Source organism: Salvelinus namaycush, chromosome 26 (assembly GCF_016432855.1).
Source record: "Salvelinus namaycush isolate Seneca chromosome 26, SaNama_1.0, whole genome shotgun sequence".
NCBI classification, from domain to species: domain Eukaryota; kingdom Metazoa; phylum Chordata; class Actinopteri; order Salmoniformes; family Salmonidae; genus Salvelinus; species Salvelinus namaycush.
The window spans coordinates 14,891,957-14,915,950 of record NC_052332.1 but is presented as its reverse complement, the minus strand read 5'-3'; the positions used below and the strand labels follow the sequence as shown (position 1 = coordinate 14,915,950).

Sequence of the window (23,994 nt, the reverse complement as noted above, 5' to 3'; positions counted from 1 at the left end):
GGGCCTCGAGGAATAAAATTGTCCGGTGTGGGGGCTCAAGGAAAAAAATTAGGCATACTAAAATACTCAACTAGTCTAAAGAAGGCCAGTTGTATTGCTTCTTTAATGAGAACGACCGTTTTCAGCTGTTCTAACATAATTGCAAAAGGGTTTTCTAATGATCAATTAGCCTTTTAAAATGATAAACTTGATTAGCTAACACAACGTGCCTTTGGAACATAGGAGTGATGGTTGTTGATAATGGGCCTCTGTACACCTATGTAGATATTCCATAAAAAATGTCAATTTCCAGCTACAATAGTGATTTACAACATTAACAATGTCTACACTGTATTTCTGATCAATTTGATGTTATTTTAATGGACAAAATTTGTTTTTCTTTCAAAAACAAGGACATTTCTAAGTGACCCCAAACTTTTGAACGGTAGTGTATATTTGAGTGAAAAGCAAGTCCCTATATGCCACTCTCACAATAAAGATATCCACAACAAAACATATCACCATAAAGCAGGTGAGTATTACCAAGAAATACACCAAGTCATTCGCTGTATTCATTTTCATATATCTTTATTTAAGGACTTCAATTCATACAAAATGTAATGGTATAAATGACTGTAGGATTGACAGTCATATAACATATTCGACAGTAAAGGACCCAGTTGCTCCAGAACCTCAGAAAACAACCCTTCTTCACTAAACCACACATATGGTTCAAATATAGTTCAATACTTTTGTTTAAATGTTGATATTTAAGCTCTTTTGTCTTTCCAGAAACAAAAACATATGTATTAAAGATCTTCAGAAAATACAACCGGTGAATAGATTGTATAAAGAAAGTTTTTTTTTTTGCACATGCACATACTTTTCATAACATGCAAACATGACATGTCCAGGGAATATAGCCACAGGAAAACTGGATGAGGTATGCCGAGACAAACTGGTGCGGTTTTAAAATTGGCACTCTAATTAACGGGGGTTTGGGGTGGGGTGGGTGAGGTTGAAAAAATAAAGGATCTGTTCACAGATCTAGGGGTGCACACTGCTTTCTCCTCAACTAGGGCACCATAAAGTGACCTTTAGAGGCCAAGGAAGATTCTTGCAATCTACAATGCTACTGTACCTTCCCCTATAAATAGCCATGTTCAAATGTAAAGACTTCGATTCAAAGTCTAATACTTCACCTTTTAACGATCCATCAAATAGATTGCACAATATATCTGATGTTAGAAAACAAAATAAATATGTGATTTCTGATTCAGTACAATAAAAACAAACACATTTTTACATCTGGGTGGTTCTATCAGGTTACATGCAATAGACTTGCTGAACTCAAAATGCCCTGTTTGACATAATTCAATTTATAATAATTGTGCCTTTGTCAATGCATTTCAATGTACATTATCTACTACATTTGCATTTTTACAACTCTTTGTAAATAAATCCTAAGTAAAATTTGGTCACAATCATGCTAAAGCCTGAATCTGGAGAACCCAGAGGGTAAAGTTACAGGGCAAGTGAGAGTTAGTCCAAAAGTGTCACCTTGTTGCATAGCCCTACTTGAAAGAGTCAACTGTCAACGCAACCCTTCAATACCTGCGAAGACACAAAGTTGTAGGCTATGTATCAGTTAGTGAAGGCCTTCACACAACCCTGCCTTCAGGAGAAATATATTTGGGAGAAAACAAACCTATGCGATATGGGCAAAAGTGGCAGAATTCATAAGCATACTGTACATGTAATCTACTTCTCTTCATATATGAGAGATATGAGGCAAGTGTTAATAAACATGATACTTGAATATATTGTTTCTATCAATAAGAACACGTAAAGTGAAACTTTCCTAGTTGGAGGGAATCACAAATGGCACTTTTTCCCTTGGAACCACTTTGCCTTCCATCTAACTCTGGCAGTACTGTATATTTTTGGAAGAGAAAGGCAAAAGCTCTGTATACACCCTTAAGCAAAAGTATATACAACTTCGACAAGTTCAAAACCCTGGCATGCGTTACATTGCTTGCTTTAGATCTGTAGTTCTGACCTACTTATAACTCTATTTTACATAATCATTACAAAAAAATGTGTTGCATTCTTTTCCTCATTGGAGGTTCAAAGAGAAAGCTTTGTTACTGTATTCCTTGAATTCAGTAAACCTCCCTTTGCTTTACAACTATATACATTCTTACTCATATGCATAACAGTGACTATATATACCTCATATACTGTAAACCCTATATCATATGTTCCATCCTCTCCTCTCCAGTGTTGATACATCACAAAAGTCAGGCTGCATTGTAACTATAATAACATATATATAATGATAGGCACTTGGTATTCAGCCACTAGAGCAGTACGTTAGAAAGAGTTGACCTACCCAACTACACTCATAATTTACATTATGTACAACTTACAAAAAATGAACATCATGAAAAGATATTCCATTTAATGTTATAGTTCCATAAAAAATAAATTAGAATCTTCGGTCCTTCTGTGTTTTGTGTTTTTTGTTGTTGTTCAGAAATAGTTCAACATGTCATAGGTGACACGGGAAAACAGCAGCAATACTATACCTACTTAACCATATACTCTCCGTAATGCATCTTACTGTAATACCCAGAGTTATAGAATGAGAGAGTTAGGCCAGGTTTTAGAACAGCCGCCATGTTAGAACCCATATAGAACTTTATTCTTGAAATGTTGGTGATGTAACAATACGAGAGCGCCTCTGACAGTTCGCTAAGAAATGACCCGCTGTAAACAAGCAAAACAGAGCAGCGAAATTAACATACATTTGTATTGATTAGCATTTGGAATGATGTGTATCCAAGTCTGCACAATGCCAATTATCACTTAGCAACAGCTATGGAGGAGAAAGTGGCCGTCTCTGAACATTCAAACAGAAAGTGCATTGGCTCAACTCTCTATATATGACTCTGGTAATACACTCTTAGAAAACAAGGTGCTATCTAGAACCCAAACGGGTTATATGTCTGTCCCCATGGGAGAACCCTTTTTGGTTCCAGGTAGAACCCTTTTGATTTCAGGTAGAAGTCTTTTGGGTTCCATATAGAACCCTTTTCACAGAGAGTTCAACATGGAACCTAAAAGGGTTCTCCTATGGGCCTAAGAACCATTTTGGAACCCTTTTTTTCTAAGAGGAGTCTAACAACACTCTTGTGTAGAAAGAGTTCAAGAGATACTAAAGGATTTTCTGCAGAGAGGGAAGGGATTGGGTGGTAGTGCATCATTACCATCACTTGTTCCTCCTGGTTCTACTCATATTACTTCCAGTGCCAGCAGACACACCACAGGACAAGACACACCATAACGAACGTCGGCCATGCACAGTACATCACCAGCTGGGAGTCAACTAGCAGGGGCGAATCATCGTGTAGAATCGTCTGGTTATTAATAGAGTACGGCGCCCGTTATTCTGGCGACAGGACAGCCACCCGCTGCTTTTAACCGTTAGTAGGCACGGTGTGTTTTGTCCTTTAGCCAGCAATAGCACGTAATCCCATATTAGATCTGGACAGATGGGGAGAGAAAGGCTTTTATCTGGTCAATACTGTAGAGAAACACAGTTCACAGTCTTAGATGTTTTCCTCCAAAGACAGTAGGAAGACATTTAGGCTTTTTTTTTCATCTATTAAAACTATTTCACTGACCACCGCTTTAAATATTCACAGGGATTTCACATGTGCTCTGCACACCATCAAAGCTTTCATTTCAGTGCAAGAATGGAATTGAGAAAATGTAATATCATGTGTCCTTCGTCCTTTAGTGCCATTTGCCTAGAAAAGAGAAAACGTCCCGAAGAATGGTTTTCCTTTTCAGAGTACTTCCTGTATGTTTAACACATCTTGGAATATACCTGTCTCCATTGGCCACCTATGAGCATGCAGGAACTGACATCAACTGACATGTGGCCCTCTGTAGCTCAGTTGGTAGAGCATGGTGCTTGCAACGCCACGATCGTGGGTTTGAGTCCTGGGACCACCCATACATACAATGTATGCACGCATGACTGTAAGTTGCTTTGGCTAAAAGCGTCTGCTAAATGGCATATGTTATACATTATCAACACTGTACTGTAATCTGTACAAAAGATGAGCGAGTTCATCAACGTTCAAGCTAAAACGCTTTCAGACATGTGAAGGGGGATGTAAGCTACGCTAGCACCAGTCATCCTCTTCCTTCTCCCGGAAGCTCCCAGTTCCTCTGGTGCTGGAACTCGAACCGGCGTTGACCCCCAGAGTGAAGTGGTACCCGTTTGGGACCCCAGCCCGGCCTTGTGGGGCAGGTGCAGAGGAAGGCTCAGTAGCCCCATGGGATGCTGAGGCAGAGGTCCTGGGGGAGCGGCCACCTCCCCCACCATGGGTGCTCACAGCGTCCTGGAAGTCATCAGGCTCCTCAGGGAGGCTGCGTGGAGGGGCACCCCGCAACTGGGGGCTCAGGTTGGGGTCTGAGCCGATGCGGGTGACGGGCATGGCGGGTGACTCCAACAGGGCGCTATGCTCCGAGAGGCCACGGCTGAGACTGGATTTGTGCCCCGTGGCACCAAACTGCACAGGTGAGGAGTTGGCGGTCTTGTAGGCCACGGCGGGGCGGGGGGTGAGGGGGGTCTGGGGGAGCTGTCTGCGCCCACGGCAGGGTGTGCTGAACGCTGAAGTTAAGACCACTTGGCTGCCTTTAGCCATGCCGATACTCTGCAAGAGACAGCAAACAAATCAGAGAGTAGTTGACAGGCAGGGATGGACGGGATACTGGCCACTCTAACCTGAATCATCTCACCCTGAAGCAGCACTATCATCCCACCCTAAAACCACAAGCTCCAGGGCCACTCACCTGCTTGAAGAGGCCTAGGTCATGGGTCTCTCCAGGGGAGGTGGAGCGGCTCGGGCCGGCTGACTTGGTGTGATAGTGCTCCCTGCCTCCGTAGCGTTCACAGGAGTAGTAGCGCTGCTTCTCCCCGGCAGCAGAGTGATGCCTTCTCTCCTGAGGCCTGCCTCGGTCACGCTCCCTCGCCCGCTCCCCGGACAAGCCCTCCACGGCAGGGTCAGCAGGCAAACCTGAGGCCGACACACACAGACACAGGGTTAGGGACTGAAGTAAACTACACTCGTGGAGTGTATATGTGCATGTGGGTGTGCATCCCTCAGACCAAATAAAAATGCATAACGCTAAAACATCAGGAAGTGATTTCTGTTGATCTTTCAATTTTCTTCCAAAATTCTATGCTCTGATGAAAACCACAATGACAGAACAAAACAGCTTTAAGTGGCTGTTTTTCATTCTTAATGTGTCAGAGCCCTATCCTAGTGTATCTGGCCCAGAGGAATGTAACCCTTTCTCATCCTCCCTCTGTCTATTGCTCTCCCTCCTTCCCTCTCTCCCTCACCCTCTCTCCGTCTCCTCTCTGGGTTTTCTGTTGCCCTGCCAAGAGGTGTCCATAAATCCCACTGACTGGGCCTGTCCACTGGGGCCTTTTATCTGCACCAATAAAGCCCAGCTGCTGCTGCCCTCCAATGCCAACACAAAAAACACCCTGCGCCCACGACACCAATGCGCTCCACCAGACCATGAATACGGCCTGATCTCTATTGCAGATGATCTCTGTGTGGCCACCAGCGGACACTAGGGTTTAATATTTTCCTGGTATTTTACAAATGTTCCATCCCGAGAATAATTGACTTTTCTTCCTGGTAACCCAGTACTTTACGCCAAAACCCAAAGTGTCATTCAAAAGCATTAAAAAGCACATTAAAAGGCCTATGTCTGGATTTGATTAGAGATTTGATTAAAAAAATTCAGGCCTGATGCTACCTGAGCCTGATGAGCCATACATTAAATAGATTATATGAGCCCTACATTTAAGACATTCAATGAGCCTAGGCCCAAATGATTTAGCCATTATCCAATACATATAATATACTACTACTGCTACTGTATACTGTATATAGCATATTATACTGCACATTATGCACGACAGAAACACATAAAAGCTCATAGATGTAGCTCGCTATATGCTCTCTTGGGTAAATAAATAATATTTTTGAGCGTGAACTGTATTACTGTTCTGTATTGTATTATACTGTTTTATATGGACAGGAATTACACACACCGTTCAAACCATGATAAAGCAGGGATAGAACATGACTCTGGAGCAGCACAAGCAGCCGACAGAGTTACAAGTACTTCATAGCGAATTTGATTTTGAAATAATATAGGACTAGAATTAGATTCAGGAGGCTTTCACTTGTCTTCACGAAGATGGAATGGCTATGGGTCTGAATAAATAACTGCTATAGCCTACCGCCATTGTGCATTCACTCTTCTTTCAAACTTCCTGTGAATTCTATTGGCTGCTGTATTTACAATTCAGCAAAAAAATGTGTGCGTCCCTCTTCAAAAAGTCTATTGGTATAAGAAATGCGAAAAAAATATTTATGCATAACCCATCATTAATTTGCTAAAACTAAAGCTAATACTGCATTGAATTTATTACCTGAAAGAGGTAGTCTAGGACATCTATATATAGGGCTATACAGTGCATTCAGAAAAATGATTCTAAAATGTATTAAATAGATTTTTTCCTCATCAGTCTACACACAAACCCTAATAATGTCAAAGCAAAAACAGATTTTTAGACATTTTTGCAAATGTATTAAAATGTATAAACTGAAAAATAACATTTACATAAGTATTCAGACCTTTTACTGAGTACTTTGTTGAAGCACCTTTGGCAGCGATTACAGCCTTGAGTCTTCTTGGGTATGAAGCTACAAGCTTGGCACCCCTGTATTTGGGGAGTTTCTCACATTCTTTTCTGCAGATCATCTCAAGCTCTGTCAGGTTGGATGGGGAGCGTTTTCAGGTCTCTCCAGAGATTTTCGATTGGGTTCAAGTCCGGGCTCTGGCTGGGCCACTCAAGGACATTCAGAGACCTGTCCTGAAGCCTCTCCTGAGATATCTTGGTTGTCTGCTTAGGGTCTTTGTCTTGGTGGAAGGTAAACCTTCACCCCAGTCTGAGGTCCTGAGCGCTCTGGACCAGTTTTCATCAAGGATCTCTCTGTACTTTGCACCATTTATCTTTCCCTCGATCCTGACTAGTCTCCCAGTCCCTGCCTCTGAAAAACATCCCCATAGCATGATGCTGACCAAGGCCCTTCTCCTCCGATTGCGCAGTTTGGCCAGACGGACAGCTCTTAAAAAAAAGTCTTGGTGGTTCCAAACTTCTTCCATTTAAGAATTATGGAGGCCACTGTGTTTTTGGGGACCTTCAATGCTGCAGAAATGTTTTGGTACCCTTCCCCAGATCTGTGCCTCGACACAATCCTGTCTCGGATCTCTACAGACAATTCCTTGGACCTCATTGGTTGGTTTTTGCTCTGACATGCACTGTCAGCTGTGGGACCTTATATAGACAGGTGTGTGCCTTTCCAAATAGTGTCCAATCAATTGAATTTGCCACAGCTGTACTCCAATCGAGTTGTAGAAACATCTCAAGGATGATCAATGGAAACAGGATACACCTGAGTCTCAAATTGTATTTTTATACATTTGCAAGAATTTCTAAAAACCTGTTTTCACTTTGTCATTATGGGGTATTGTGTGCAGATTGATGAGGATTTTTTAAATTTAATCCATTTTAGAATAAGGCTGTAGTGTAACAAAATGTGGGAAAAATTAAAGGTTTTGAATACTTTCCGAATGCACTGTATATCAAACTAGAACAGGATTATCTCTTTTGGATGTAATTTGAATGGAGTTGTTGGAGAGAAAGACTCAGAGAGTGCTCACAGGGTGCACTGCTTTAAAACTCTGCAGCTGCAATACATAATATATATCTCTTTAAAATTAAAATAAATGGTCTATCATGCCTGCTTTAAGTCTGGTTTTGGGGTGGGGCTCTGTTAGAACATGGAGGGATTGGGGTGGGTTTGATTTGGTAGGGGATCCGTGTGTGTTCTGCCCTCTACCAGTTCCGTCTGTTATCTGTATCAGCATAAAAAATACCAAATAAAAACATAATAATAAAATAATAATAAGGTGACCCCCGAAAGCCAGATGGAGATGGGTAAATTAGACGTGCATTTGGTATTTATATTACTGTAGCATAGACTATGTTGCAGAAAATATAGGCCTGCCAATCACAATAAAAAAAGTTCCCTTGATGAGATGATAGGTCTACATGCATTGTGACCTGCGCTCCATACTGAGATGTCTGTCCCCACCCTGAGTATTGATGATTCATCATGTAGAGGCCGTAGAGAAACCCGATTTGACAGCGCATATAATTTAACAGTTCCATTTCACGCCATGCTGTTCATAGAAATAATTTATTATCATTTACCGGTTTCTAGCAGTTACTTATCCTCGGAAAAGGGAATGATTTTAGGGGGTAAATCCTGGTAAATCTCAGTAACCGGGTTCCCGCCATTGAACTCTAGTGGACACACACTGACCAGCACCACTAGTACACTCAGCCAGCACAACAGTTCCATGGATCATGTTCCTGCTTTATGGAGGTCATGGCTAGGTCCCAATTAGCACCCTATTCCCTATGTAAGGCACTACGTGTGACTAGGGCCCAGAGCCATATGGTGAATAATGTACCATTTGGGACACAGCTCATGTGTGTCAGACATGAACTCATACAGAGCAAACAGGGACATAGGGGTGTCATCATGGATTCGGAGCCATGTGGAATGGTACAGTATCTGTGTGGGTGTGTATGAGGTACAGTAGGTCAGTATGGGTGTGTGTGCATGTGTGTACTGATGACCTTTAACCCATGGGAGAAAACTAACTAAACCAACAAAACTCTTGGCTGCTGAAGCCCCTGTTCTGTGGGGCTCAGGCTGCCTGAGATAATCTCGACTAGAAGAAAAAGGGAGCTTTAGCCTGCACATGAGACTGGCTAATTTCACATCGTTGTACAGTGCGTAGTGGCTGCCCCGTCGCCCATAAGGGGAGCTACTATTGGAGCAGCTTAGCCAATTTTATAACTACCGCTTTTGAGGTTATAGTACAAAGGGGAACGGTGAATACAAACTTTAAAAAATCACATCCCCACAAAGCAGATTTTCCTCGGGGAACTCATAAGTCTCTTTGTTAGTCAGATGGAAAGCTTGACACGCAAAATCCCTGGCTCAAGCTTTTTCTTAAACGCAACAGAAACCTCTTTCCTTCATAACCCGATCACAGGCCCTTAATCCGATACGGAATTTCTGCTACTATGCAAAAGCGTCCAAGCGATTTGGAACAAGAGCCAAGTCTCTAGGTCTCTCTGCCTCTGAGAATGAAAGGTTTCCTTACTCTATTTCTGTATGAATTCATAGTTCATCCTATGCTATATGGGTTCCACAGTGAGATGTCTTTCAGTCTGTGTATGTTGCTGCATGAGCGGAAGTATGCATGTGAACATGTGAATACATATGTGTGAAACTGTGTGTGTGTGTGAAACTGTGTGTGTGTGTGTGTGTGTGTGTAAGCTATGATTGACACTAGCAAAGCAACGGTCTTCCAAATGTATTTATAAAAGGTCAAAAATACAATTGTGATACATGTAATAGCTGCATAATGGAGTGAGATACTCAACCCTTTTTGAATGAATAAAAATTCACTAAATATTGACTGATTTAAAGCTCATAGACAATTGTTTAATGACAGACAAAAACATATGAAATCCACCAGTTTTGGTGGGAATTTACATTTCAACTTTATGTCATGAAAGGACCCATGCTAACATCTTTAAGCCTCATATGGCTTATTTAGGTGTTTTGTTATTATATTGATAGAATAATAACGTTTGATTATGTATAATTTGCATATACACTTGAATATAAATGACCCTTTTGCATAGTCAACTTTAGTTGGAATTTATCAATGCACACACAAATACTACTATTTATGAGATTTGGCAGTTCCTTTTTGGGAGTGGCTTCCTTTGCAGGTGAATTACTTTGTGAACATTTCAAATTAATGAACTCTTAACCTTTTTAAACTACAACAAAAAAGGAACACCCACCTTTCTCCCATCTTGTGGTATAAATATTGCCTTTGTGCGTTTTATCCCGTCCAAGGGTCAGCATTGTAAATGATGCAGATCAGAATCAACATGTTGACATTTTGAAGGGGACCAGCATGTGTTTGAGCGGCCATAACAGATGTTTGCGGGAAAATATGCTTTGTACAAGCAAGAGTAGGAAATAAATCAATTCAGCAACAATTACGTGACAAGTGAATTTTCACCCCACAAAAACAGGGAAGTAATGGCTGGAGAGAGTGAATTCTGAGGTTGGCGGGGCATGTGCGTTGCTAATGTGCGTATCTGCACATGCATGTATGGTGTGTACCCCCTCTCACCTGCTATACTAGAAGGCTGCACGCTGGATGTCCTGTCGAGTGACTTCTGCTTCTTGTCCCTCTCCTTGTCCCTGCGTCTGTGACAGCGGTGATGGTGGTGATGGTGGTAGGGCCTGTCCTGGGCCTGGCCTGGGACTGAGGACGACTGGGCCTGGGCTTGGCTAGGCCTCTCCAGGGTGTAGTCACTCAGACTCACCTCCTGGGGGCGCTGGGAAGCCAACGTGGACGCCGACCGCCTGATAGGACTGATGTCAGGTATAGGCTGAGAGGAGCGAGCAAAGACGAAAAACGGTGAGTGGAGGAATACAAGATGGAGGGCTAACTACCATAGTGGTGTAGCAGTAGAGTATTTTAGAATACAGCACAACCACTGGACTGGAGCATCAAGCACCAAACTGTTCACTAGACAGCAGACACAGTACAGACAAGGAAGTATGACAGACCAGTGGACACCAATCTCTGGGCTTGAGACTCACGTTCAACCTCTTCAGACACAAATGTTGAGGAGACATTTCTGACTGAAACACTGAGTGATTTCAATACTCACTACAGTTAATCTTGAACACATCACTAATGATTGGCATACCACCGCCCAATCCCATATCAACCCGTTAGCCCCTATCCCTATGGTATAATCAATATGGTAATGATATGGTAATGACTCTACTTTGCCTCTGGCCAGCTCTTATGTGTGGCTTGCTGACGTTGTAGGAAGGCTCAGTGTCAGCATGCTGCATGCAATGATCTGGACAAGAGCTAGCCTCTGGCATGCTAAGTGGCAACATACTGGCACCATACCATATTTACCATGCTATCTAAATCTATCTTTTTTTTTATACACACAGGTGCATAGGGGGTAAGAGGTAGTGTTCGATTTGGGGTTGGATGTACGTAATGTTTGGCCTGAGTTGTTAAAACTTGTCGTAAACTAGCAGGAGACACTGCTAGTGAACTAAGAATAAGCAGGGTGTTGACGTTTCCCTTTAAATATTTCCCACCTTGACAGGCTCTGAGTTGTGTGTTTGGAAAAAGCCTGGTGCTGCAGTGAAATTAACATGGCAAAATAGAACATTGAGAAGTTTAAGCCTGGAGGTAAATAAAGGAAGTGAAATGACAGGCTGGAACACTAGCTACGTTATTCCTCCCTCTGGTGGTAACAGCCTGGATGACATCCTGCCACAGTTGACCCATAATGCCAAGAGCAGTCTCCTGGAAACAGCACAAGTGTATTCCCCACATAAACCGTCCTTTTCAAGTTTAGTTTTTCATTCATTGTTGAAAAGGTAAATCAATTAAGTGATATTGTAGATCATAACCAAATTGATTCTTGAGGTATACGCTCCGTTCAGCTTGTTCTAAGAGTTCCTATCACACAGTCCCGGCCAGTAGCTACAGTCAGTGGTTTGTACAACAAAAACCACAACAACCACAACAACAACACATGGAAATAAAGAGAGAACAGTACAGTTATGTAAAAGTAGGAAAATAGCAGTGCTCTCCGTGCCTACATTAAAACATTAACAAACCACCCACTGAAACGACACACAAACATACAATGGTCACAATGGTCATATCACGTCACTTCATGGCAAGAAAGCAAAAAAAGAGTGTTTGGTGTCCCATGGATTTATGTGAGGTAAAGTACTAAAACACTCAACAATAATTCTACTGTAGGTGACATGGATCTTGACCACTCACACCAATATGGGCTTTAGCTAATGTCTAAAGAGTGTCAAACTGACGGTGAGAGTATGTGAACTCCCAACTGGAATGGAGGGAGCACATAGAGGCCAACATAGAGATGGAAAGAGAGGGATGAGAGAGAGAAAAGGAAAGAGATATAACAGAGAGAGAGAGAAAAGGAAAGAGATATGACAGAGAGAGAGAGACTTGACTTTTTGTCTTTCTTTAATGATACATCCTCATTTCATTAAAACCTCACAACCCCCCCACCCCCTTTTAAAAAACAAATATCCCTTGTGTTGTATACTCACCTTGTCCTCTACCACACGATACAAAATAACACCACACATCCCAATAACCAAAACCTCACCACTTCTACTACCGTATATCCAACCCATCTTCCCCAGCTATACAGACGGCCTCCCCGACACACCATCTCCTGAAACATCTCTACACTTTTTATAATTTGATGAAACTCAAATTACACCCTAAGGCGCGCAGAGACCATCCCATGAAATAATAGTAAAGGGTCTGTTATCCCCCCACCTCTGACCCTGTTCCTCCTTGTTAGCCAAATAGCCAACTTTACCTGAGCCTCACATACCCCCTGCCACTGATGTTAGGCTCCTAATTTTCGTCACCTTAATGCAGAGGTTGTAGAGGGCATTACCTCCCACCCTCTCAAACTCCCCGAGGCTCGGAGTGTTAAAGTCCAACAAGTCCTCCATACCCCCTTGCCAGTCCCCAGTCTCTGCCGTCACCTGCAGTGGCGGAAACATCGGTGGCTCCCCCCCTTTGGCCGCTCAAACACCCCCCCTTACCGGCTCAGACAGTGCCTCCTGGACCTCCCCTAGGAATCTCTCCAGCAGCCTAAGAGATGTTAGTCCTGTTTGTTGTGCCAGGACTTCCGGGGTTTTCCACCCTTCCTCACCCAGCAGCCGCAGGTCACCCAGCCTTAGTAAACCAGCTGGCATCAGTCGCTTCTGCAGGGTGACCGATTGAACCGATCTCAAAAGGATGGCTGGATTGTGGAAGATAGGCTCCTCCCACACCCACAGCCCAGGCTCCACCCCCCCTTCTCGTGTGGGCCTTAGCAGCTGCCAGACCCTCACCACCGCAGAGTAAAAATCAGAGAGACCTGCTGTACTCAGCCTCTCTAGCCTCATGAGGAAAAAGCTGCCAGTCCAACTCTAATCCCCAAGCTATCCTCAGCAGCGCCCATGCTGGTTCTCTCCAGCCGACACCAGTATGGTACAGCAGTCTTTGCGCCACCTTTAGTCAGAATGCAGCCACCCTTCTCTCCAGTTCCACCAGGCTCTGTCCTCCTTCGTGGACGTACATGTTCAATACTGCCTCCCTCAGCCAGTGATGGCCCAACCAGAAAAAAATCCACCATGGCCTCCCGAGTGGCACAGTGGTCTAAGTCACTGCATCGCAGTTCTAGCTGTGCCACTAGAGATCCTGGTTCGAGTCCAGGGTCTGTCGCAGCCGGCCGCGACCGGGAGACCCATGGGGCGGTGCACAATTGGCCCAGCGTCGTCCGGGTTAGGAGAGGGTTTGACCGGTCGGGATGTCCTTGTCCCATCACGCTCTAGCGACTCCTGTAGCAGGCCGGGGGCATTCACGCTGACACGGTCTCCAGCTGTACATTGTTTCCTCAGACACATTGGTACGGCTGGCTTCCGGGTTAAGCGTGCAGTGTGGCTTGGCTGGGTCGTGTTTAGGAAGACGCATGGCTCTCGACCTTCGCCTCTCCCGAGTCCGTACTGGAGTTGCAGCGATTGGACAAGACTGTAACTACCAATTGGATACCACAAAATTGGGGAGAAAAATAATTTAACAAAAATCCACCAGCTTGTGTTGAGGACAGCCAGTATTCCACAGGGAGGATGCCGCCAGGTTGTTGATGATCTATATATGACACTTGGGAAAGGAGCCACCTGGTCAGTCTTGACACCACTGCCTGTGACAACCCCTCACAGTTCTTTCTGACCCACCTCTCCGAGCCCAGGATCACAACCACACTGCAAACCCCCTGGAAGCAGAGGGCCCTATCAGACCATGCCCCACATAACAAAGCGTTGCTCTTGCCCCAGTTCACCTAAGCTGACGAAGCTCCCTCATACACCATCAAACTAGTCTCTAGTGCCTGCATATCCTGCCCATCCCTGACCGTCACAGAAATGTCATCTGCATATTCGGACACTGCTGTCAACACACCCATGCCTGTCCAGCACACTCCCTGCAGTCTCCTGCATAAGAAGCTCAAAAAAGGCTCAATGGCTAGTGTATATAACTGCCCCGATAGAGGGCATCCTTGTCTAATGCCCCACCTCACCCAGACTGGCCTACTGAGCTCCCCTCCCACCTTGATCATACATGACGCTCCAGCATACAACATCTTCACACAAGCCAAAAACCTTTCCCCAAACCCAAACACAGACATCACAATAAACAGATACTCTTGGTCCACTCTATCAAAACCATTCTCTTGGTCTAAAGTTCACATTAGAAACTTTCGACAAGTCCAACATGTCCCTGATTAAGAACAAGTTGTCCGTGATTGAGCGTCCCGGTACACAATATGTCTGGTCCTTGTATACTATAGAGTCCAGATGGGACTTCAGTCTGTTAGTGAGGACCTTGGCAAATATCTTGTAGCCCACACAGTGCAATACCACAAGCCTCCAGTTCTTAAGTTCACACAAGTCCCTTTTTTGGGCAAAAGAGTCAGAGCCGCCCGACGGCAGCTCATCGACATCTCTCCTACCATGACGCACTCACACAACACGCAAAAGAAGTCTGGTCCAATTATTCCCCAGAATTTTTTATTAAACTCGACTGGGGGTCCATCGACCCCCGGTGTACGGCTGGGGGACATCTGGGTTACGGCCTCTGCCAGTTCATGGGACAACAGGGGAATGTCAATTTCATCCCTCTGTGCCAGAGAGAGCTTAGGGCACACAGCTTTGAGCACACATAGGATCACACGATTCTGTCCTATACAACTCAGTATAAAACTCCACATTCCACAATCTCCCCCACCACAAAGGTCACCCACCCATCTGACAGCCGCAAACAATGCATACCCGTGGCTTCATGGCTCTGTCTTTCCAAACAAAAGAAGAAGGAGCTCAGAGCATCTCCTTGAGCATGGAGAATCTATCTCTTACAAGTGCTCCCTTTGCTTTAACCTGGAAAAAACTGCCCAGGTCTCTATGGAATTCAGCTAAATTAGCTTGGAGGCCTACATTGCCTTGCCCCACCAGCTCAACCTCCACTTCTGATACTACGCTCGAGTTGCCCCAATACTCTGCTAGCCTCTGAGGATGAAAGAGCTGTATAACGTTGACAGAAAAGCAGAATTTAGACTTTTCCCACATCCCACCATTGACTCAGAGACTCATACCCCTCTCTTCGCTGCCCCCACCTTCCCAAAAAGTCTGGAAACCTGAGCAAAAAGTAGCATCTTGTAAGAGCTTTACATTAAACTTCCAATAGAATGCCTGCTGAGGCCCTGGTGAAATAGACAGCCAAGCCATGGTTATGTGGTGATCTGAAAAACCCATTGGGAGAATGGTAGAGCCCAACAGCCTATCGCTCTGATTCCTGGACATGTAAAACCGATTTAGTCTGGCTGCACTCACCCTAGACCCCAAAGACCTTCACCCATGTATACTGTGTTGTGTTGGGATGTCTAGTTCTCCAAATATCCACTAGGTCAAACTGCTTAATGATGTCACCCCCACTGAGCCTGAATGAGGCTCCTCCCCATTTCTATCTTTCGTAAAATACATTGTACAGTTCTAGTCCCCGCCGACCACCAGCATCTCTTCAGGCGCTATCTGTGAGAGTTCCTGTCTAAGACACCCAAAGAGATGCCCCCTCTCTCTCCCTGTGTTAATGCCTGTTTACTACAAGCAGTCTACCCCTACAGATATCCTTTGAGGAGCAAATTTTTACAGCCAGACCCGGTGCAAAAAGGACTGCCACCCCTGCACTAACATTTGTTACATGGCTCAGCACACTTGTCCCTTTCCACCAGAGCCCCCAATTGACTTCATTCACCACATCACTATGAGTCTCCTGTAGAAACAACACCTGTACTTTTTTGTTTTACATATTCACCCAATCCTCTTTCCTGCATCTCTGGTGCCATTTATATTAAGCGAGCCAACCTGAAAAGTCTCCATAAGAAGTGGGAGAAAAGCCAGCAAAGAAAGAGACCAATAGCAAAGCTCAAAAAGCCCCAGTGCCAGAAAAAAAAGATTAATCTGAACAGCATCTGAAGGTAGACCCTTACGCACAGTTGTGACCCACTTCCTCAACCTAACACGTTTCCTGGGTGAGAGGACACCATGCCCCTTATTTTTCATAGCGTGTTGCACTGATCTTACAAACTTTCCAGGTTCGCAAAAAAAGCTTCAAGATTAAGCTTTTTCCCTTTAGTCTCATTCAGGAACCTTGACTATTCCTTCACTGTGTCCTTTGACCCCTCTGCCTGACTGGCTGTCAGCTCTGGATCCATTGAGGGGGAGCCTGAAAAGAAAGCCTCATCTACAGCATCCATCCATAGCCTGACCAGACCCAGCCTCATCTACACCATCCATACATAGCAAGACTAGACCCAGCCTCAGCTACACCATCCATCCATAGCAAGACTAGACCCAGCCTCAGCTACACCATCCATCCATAGCCTGACCAGACCCAGCCTCATCTACACCATCCATCCATAGCATGATTAGACCCAGCCTCATCTACACCATCCATCCATAGCATGACTAGACCCAGCCTCAGCTACACCATCCATCCATAGCAAGACTAGACCCAGCCTCAGCTACACCATCCATCCATAGCATGATTAGACCCAGCCTCATCTACACCATCCATCCATAGCATGACTAGACCCAGCCTCAGCTACACCATCCATCCATAGCAAGACTAGACCCAGCCTCAGCTACACCATCCATCCATAGCATGACTAGACCCAGCCTCAGATATACCATCCATCCATAGCATGACTAGACCCAGCCTCAGCTACACAATCCATCCATAGCATGACTAGACCCAGCCTCAGCTACACCACCATCTATAGCCTGACTAGACCCAGTCTCATCTACATCACCATTTCTAGCATGACTAGGCCCAGTCTCATCTACACCACCATTTCTAGCATGACTAGACCCAGCCTCATCTACACCACCATCTATAGCATGAATAGACCCAGCCTCATCTACACCACCATCTATAGCATGAATAGACCCAGTCTCATCTACACCACCATCTATAGCATGACTATGCCCAGACTCTGCTGCCTGTGTCTCATGGCCCCCTGCACGTTGACCTCAATTTCCCCCATTGGTGCTTGTACCCTCACCCTCACCGTCTACGGCCTTTATGTGGGCACACAAGCTTGTATGCCCCAAATCCCCACACTCAAAGCACCATAGACTATCTGTGCTGGCAAACTCCGCGTAGAGCCCCCCCCCCATGCCTCACTTTAAAATGAACATTTAACTGTTGCTCATTGCTATTCAGAAACATGAACACTTGGCTCTGGAACAAAACAACATGCTTAACGGCATCTGCCTGAAAACCTGCCGACAGTACACGAAAACCGCAAGCAAACTTACCAAACCGACTCAGCTCTTTCCGGATTTGTTCATTCATAATAAACGGAGGCGGATTCGCAACTACCACGCTAGTCGAAGGAGTCGAAAGAGGAGAAATCGGCACCAACACATCCCTTACAAATATTCCAATAGCAATCAGCCTACCCACCAAATTTACTCTGTTCATGAACACAACCACAGCTTTGTTCATTCTGGATGCGGAATGTATAAATTCAGCTCATACCTGTTCGCCGACCGCAAGCAGAACCTCCTCCACCTTAACTCCAATCTCAGGAACATACCTGAGTGAGTTTATTAGCAAGTGCATTGGTGACTATTAAAACCTTCCCTAACCAGAAACCGTGGATTGATGGCAGCATTCGCGTAAAACTGAAAGCGCGAACCACTGCTTTTAATCATGACAAGGCGACCAGAAACATGACCGAATACAAACAGTGTAGCTATTCCCTCCGCAAGGCAATCAAACAAGCTAAGCGTAAGTATAGAGACAATGTAGAGTTGCAATTCAACGGCTCAGACACGAGACTGTGGCAGTCAATCATGGATTCCAAAAAGAAAACCAGCCCCGTCGTGGACACCGGCGTCTTGCTCGCAGACAAACTAAACAACTTCTTTGCTCGCTATGAGGACAATACAGTGCCACTGACATGGCCCGCTACCAAAACCTGCGGACTCTCCTTCACCGCAGCCAACGTGAGTAAAACATTTATGTTAACCCTCACAAGGCTGCCGGCCCAGACGGCATCCCTAGCCGCGTCCTCAGAGCATGCGCAGACCAGCTGGCTGGTGTGTTTACGGACATATTCAATCAATCCCTATCCCTCATCTCATATGTATATACTGTACTCTATACCATCTACTGCATCTTGCCTATGCCGCACGGCCATCGCTCATCAATATATTTATATGTACATATTCTTATTCATTCCTTTACACTTGTGTGTAAAAGGCAGTTGTTGTGAAATTGTTAGATTACTTGTTAGATATTACTGCACGATCGGAACTAGAAGCACTAGCATTTCACTACACTTGCATTAACATCTGCTATATGTGACCAATACAATTTGATTTGACCTGAATCCATGCCGTAACGACAGCGTCTCCTCTGCACTAGGTTGCGAGGCCATCGAGTACACCACAGTGTTCAAAACCCCAGGAAACTAAAACTCTGTCCTCTTCCTCCCTAACCTTGAAAAAAAACTGTGTGTACCGCTAAACTAACAGTGGGTTAACTCCACCATAGAAAATAAAAATTGAAAGAAAAGACCAAGGAAAGAATCAAGAATATAAGGAAGGATAGAGCCCTCCACAACGCCTCTAAACTACAAAACACTCCCAGCATGCACTGAGAGAGAGAGAGAAAGAGAGAGAAAGAGAGAGGAGAGAGAGGAGAGAGAGGCGGAACAGGTGTACATACTGCCAGGTAGGTCCCAGGTAGGTGGCGAGGGTGGTTCCGCTATCAGACAGCACACACAGGAAGGAGGTGGGTACAACATTAGCCATGGGCATCAAGAGGAGGAGAGGAGGAGAGGAGGGAGGAGAAAGGGAAGAGAGGATGGGAGTGGATGGGGAGAAGGAAAGACAGACAGAGAGCAAAGCGAGACAGACAGGATTCATATGGTTAGACACGTAAACCAATCACACAGCTGAAAAAGAGGGTCCGGAAAATGCCTTCAAGAGGAAAGAAATCTGGACTCCATTCACCACAAGAGCAGGGAGGAAAAGATGACAAAAATGAAAGACAGGTACAAAATAAATGTCAGACAAAAAACTTTAAGACTATAACCATAATGGAGACAATGAAGGTTGACAAAAAGTCTAGTGTGAAACGTGAAAACAGACAAATGGGTCAAAAGAATAACAAAAAATATGTGGAAATGGTTTTCAATATTTATAAACAGGAAAGCATGGTGAAGATGGGGCACATTCGTAATAAGGTTTAAGCAGTTTCCCACACACTTTTACACCTGGAATTTTTGGAGAGAGAGAGATTGGCATATTACATTATTAAGTATAAACGGTATATCAGTAAAGTATATTACACAATGTGGCCATCAGATTATCATCAGTTGTTTAAAACATGAATATTTTATATTGTGTAGTATTCAAAATACTCTGCGTTAAGACAGATCAACAATATTCTCCCATGTGGCTCAGTTCGTAGATTATGGCACTTGCAACGTCAGGTTGTGGGTTCGAGTCCCACGTGGGACCAATACGAAAATGAATGCACTCACTACTGTAAGTAGCTCTGAATAAGAGTGTCTGCTAAATGACTGTAATGTAAAAGGTACAGTGCAGTCACTGTACTGCTGGGGACATGACTGTACATTCAGATTTGTTGAGGAAAAATGATGATGTCACATAAGATCGACATACCAAAAGTCCCATGGGCCCTTGTCAAAAGTGGTACACTGTATATGGAATAGGGTGACATTTGGATTTGGGATGCACACAAGGTCAGCAGGATGACTTGATGTGCACTGACAGGCAGCTTCTTTGCTTTAGTTAGCCTGTGGCTAATTCAATTCATTTCTAGCTACCTACCTTTATATTCTGTCTTTCTACCACTCTATCTTTCTCTATATGTTCTCTTTCACCAACTACTTTCCCCACTCCCTTCCTCTCTGACTGTGTCTCATAATAATATCATCACGAACTACTACCAACTATATGAGAAAGTATTATTGAATACTGTCAAGTTTTCTAGTAAAAACTGTGTAGTACTATAGATATCAAAACTCATATAATGTTTACTAGCATTGTCTTAATGTTGACATCGTCCTAATTGTAGAGTTAATACTGTTTGATTTGAGCAGGCACCACGTTGGCAGCCCTGGCGGGGTTCTGGTGGGGTACTATGTGAGAGAGAGTACAGGGGTACAGTAAGGAAGTGAGTGAAGGAGGACTTACATAGTACTGGGAGTCCAGTCTAGGCATGGACGCTGCTCTGCCATGGCCCTCCAGACCAAAGTAGCCCTCTAAATCAGCACCGTTCTCCACCTGCCTCATCTCCACTGATTCCTGAAACAACACACCGTATGCATATAGTTGAGTTGAGGATACCAGAGTGAATGATGGTACGGTGGCTGCTTGCTTAACTCACATCTTTTGTCAATTGTATGTTGGGTTGCAAAACAGTACATTTCCCAAAATTCCCAGCTTTTCCAGAAATCCCGGTCGGAAGATTTTAGGATTTCATGCTTATTCCCTCCTGATCCCAGGAATTTTCCCAACCGGGACATCTGGAAAACCTTGGTATTTCAGAAAAGTTACCAGAATTTGCAACCACTAGTTGTGGGTACCAGGGGTTTAACAGTGAACTATGATACGATGGTTTCTTGCATAATTCCTATCTTTGGTTTGATATATGTACTAAGTACCTGAGGTTTGATGGAGTAGGGCACGTCCTCTGACTGGCCCCTCTGTAGAGTCCGACTGCTAGTGCTGGACCGCTGGCCCTCCTGAGACAGCTGATCTCCTGATACGGACTCTTTTATGGCACTTCTAGGGCTTGGTCTGAGGTCACACACGCAAAACACACACAAACATCGTGAGATATCTATCCGGCTCTGCGACCACCATCCGTTGAGGTCGCACAGCCTGGCCGTTCACCTCCCCAAAACTCCCAACCAACGCGTTCGTGGCTCCTATTCATTTCAATGTGGTGACAGTTGTAGAAATTGGTTGAGCCACGCTGAGATTTCGAAAAGTATGATAAACAAAGACTCTGATAAGCACTTCACATTGACCACTACTACGTCTACCTGTTTCCTTCCTGCGTGCAGTAGTGTATATGCCGTGTATCTATACATTTCTATTGACGAGTGTATCTATACAAAGACTGTATATCTGCTAAGAAAAACATATGGGCGGGCACTCACACTGTGTCACCATTGGTTAGAGAGGTGGTGGCGGGCGGAGGCTCTGGCTGAGGCTCTGGTTCAGGTTGTGAGGGGGGCGGGGGCTTGGCAGTGGTGATTGGCGTCTCCTCCTGCAGATGGGTCATGGGCATCATGGGGCGGAAGAAGGCTGCACCCTTTTTATTCTGCAGGAGACAGAGAGATTTCTAGTCATCTGGACCTCCCATCGGCTTTTCTCACTAGTATCAAGTAGAGGTAGTGACAAATTCAATGGATGTGGAGCCTATAACGCGTCAATCATTTGTGGGTGGAGATAGCCCTCAATGGCGCAGCCCATGCTGTCTCAGAAGCAATTATGGCAAAGTTGAGCCCTCTTTCCAACTCTATGTTGTGGCTATATACTACCTTAATTGTCCCTGTGAAGTCCAGTCCCAGTTGCTGTTCTAGTCTCTTGGCCCGGTTCTGCTTGTAGTAGTCAAAGATCATCAGGGCAGCATAGACCTTCCCCACTGTCAGCTCTCGGTTTACAACCGCAAAGGGGCATATGAGCTCATTGAACTCATCAACTGAAAGGAGTGAAGAAAGAAGGGAAAATGAAGAGAGAGAGTTAGTGGAGAAAAGCTGAAGCACTAGTCGTCTTCTCTCCACAACCACTAGATGGCATTGGAGGAGCAGACAGAATGAGGGAGATTGTACTGTAGTCAGGCTCTGTGTGCGTGTGGCTGTGCGTGTGTGTGTGTGTAAATATATCTCCCTCATACACAGAGTAAACTGAAGAGCAGTAGAAAGAGCAGAACGAGAAAACAGTTGAGCCTACAAACTCACTCAATGGATGACTGGGCTTTGGTGAAGCTCAGTGCTCTGAAGATTATTGCATGTCTTTTTTGTGTCTCTCAGTTCTTTCTCTTCTCTCTCTCTATTTCAGTTTCTCTTTCATGCTCTCTAACACAAACATAAACACGTATGCACCGACACCAAGACATACACACGCACACACACACACACACACACACACACACACACACACACACACACACACACACACACACACACACACACACACACACACACACACACACACACACACACACACACACACACACACACACACACACACACACACAATTGCTTTACTAACCTTGTGGGGACACACAATTGATTCCCATTCAAAATCCTACTTTCCTTAACCCCTAAACCTAAACCTGACCCATGGGGACCCGCAACATGTCCATATATTTTTTTTTTACCATTATTTAACTAGGCAAGTCAGTTAAGAACAAATTCTTATTTTCAATGACGGCCTAGGAACAGTGGGTTAACTGCCTTTGTTCAGGGGCAGAACGACAGATGTGTACCTTGTCAGCACGGGGATTCGATCTTGCAGCCTTTCGGTTACTAGTCCAACGCTCTAACCACTAGAGTTGGTCATTTACTATTCTTGTGGGGACCTCTGGTTTCCACAAGTATAGTTAAAACATGTTCACACACACACACACACACACACACACACACACACACACACACACACACACACACACACACACACACACACACACACACACACACACACACACACACACACACACACACACACACACACACACACACACACACACACACAAATACAGACCACCAGTGTCGCCTACTTTTATATGGTGTGACCAGCAGGTCAACAGTCTTCTGAGGCAGGTTAGGCCAGACTCTGGAGATCTCCTTCCTCAGATCAGCATCACACAGGCGCTGAGCCAGCACCCCTGAGGAGACACACTCATACGTCACATCACGTCCATCTACACTTATCAATCAGCAAACACTAAACAGACTTGGAACCTCTGACCATGGCAATTTGACTGGTAAACACATAGATGCAATTCATTATGACTTGAATGGGGACTCCTTTCTATTCATTCTAGTTCATTGGTCTCACCCCTACCCATCAGACCTAGCAGGACAGGTTTTTAGGCCGCCACCCTCTCTGTTGAATGATTACATATTATTCTTTATTTCTTTACATAGAAATATTATTTTTGTGGTATATTTTTTAACAACTTTTTATTCTATTAATGTTTTACATTGATTTTAATTTCCCCTTTTCCTATCCTATTATTGTGGTTGGAGTGTGTATGTGTGTAAGGGGATTAGGTCAGAGGTCACTGACCAGATGCCAGTTTGATCTCCAGAGCGGTGCGGATGAGAGCCATCAGCGTGGACGTGAAGTGCACTGTATTGTCATCGGCGATGGGCATGTTCATCTTGACCAATCGCTAAAGAGAATAGAAACCATGGTGAGGGGCCCATTAGAACACCAATTTTAGCACCTGTTACAATCAATTGCTCTTTGGGCAGGTTCTGTGTGCTGCCTGTAGAGTAGTTCCATGTTAACTGATGGAATTGAGACTGACAAGTCCTGCAGAGACTGAGAGTGTCCTAATAGGGACACCGTACAT

At 44.5% G+C, this 23,994-nt stretch overlaps 1 protein-coding gene across 1 annotated transcript in view; it reads right to left on the bottom strand.

The window, feature by feature from the left end:
- Positions 1-4,172: 4,172 nt before the first annotated feature.
- Positions 4,173-23,994, bottom strand: part of LOC120021376 (voltage-dependent N-type calcium channel subunit alpha-1B-like) — a 197,040-nt gene continuing 177,218 nt past the window's right edge. The window contains exons 40-49 of the mRNA XM_038965119.1: positions 23,706-23,811; positions 23,194-23,301; positions 21,953-22,113; positions 21,569-21,732; positions 21,068-21,203; positions 20,598-20,708; positions 19,102-19,140; positions 10,369-10,630; positions 4,846-5,069; positions 4,173-4,706 (exon numbers count right to left, since the gene is read on the bottom strand). Of these exons, the coding sequence (XP_038821047.1) occupies positions 4,173-4,706; positions 4,846-5,069; positions 10,369-10,630; positions 19,102-19,140; positions 20,598-20,708; positions 21,068-21,203; positions 21,569-21,732; positions 21,953-22,113; positions 23,194-23,301; positions 23,706-23,811 (1,845 nt within the window). The remainder of the gene's footprint in view (positions 4,707-4,845; positions 5,070-10,368; positions 10,631-19,101; positions 19,141-20,597; positions 20,709-21,067; positions 21,204-21,568; positions 21,733-21,952; positions 22,114-23,193; positions 23,302-23,705; positions 23,812-23,994) is intronic.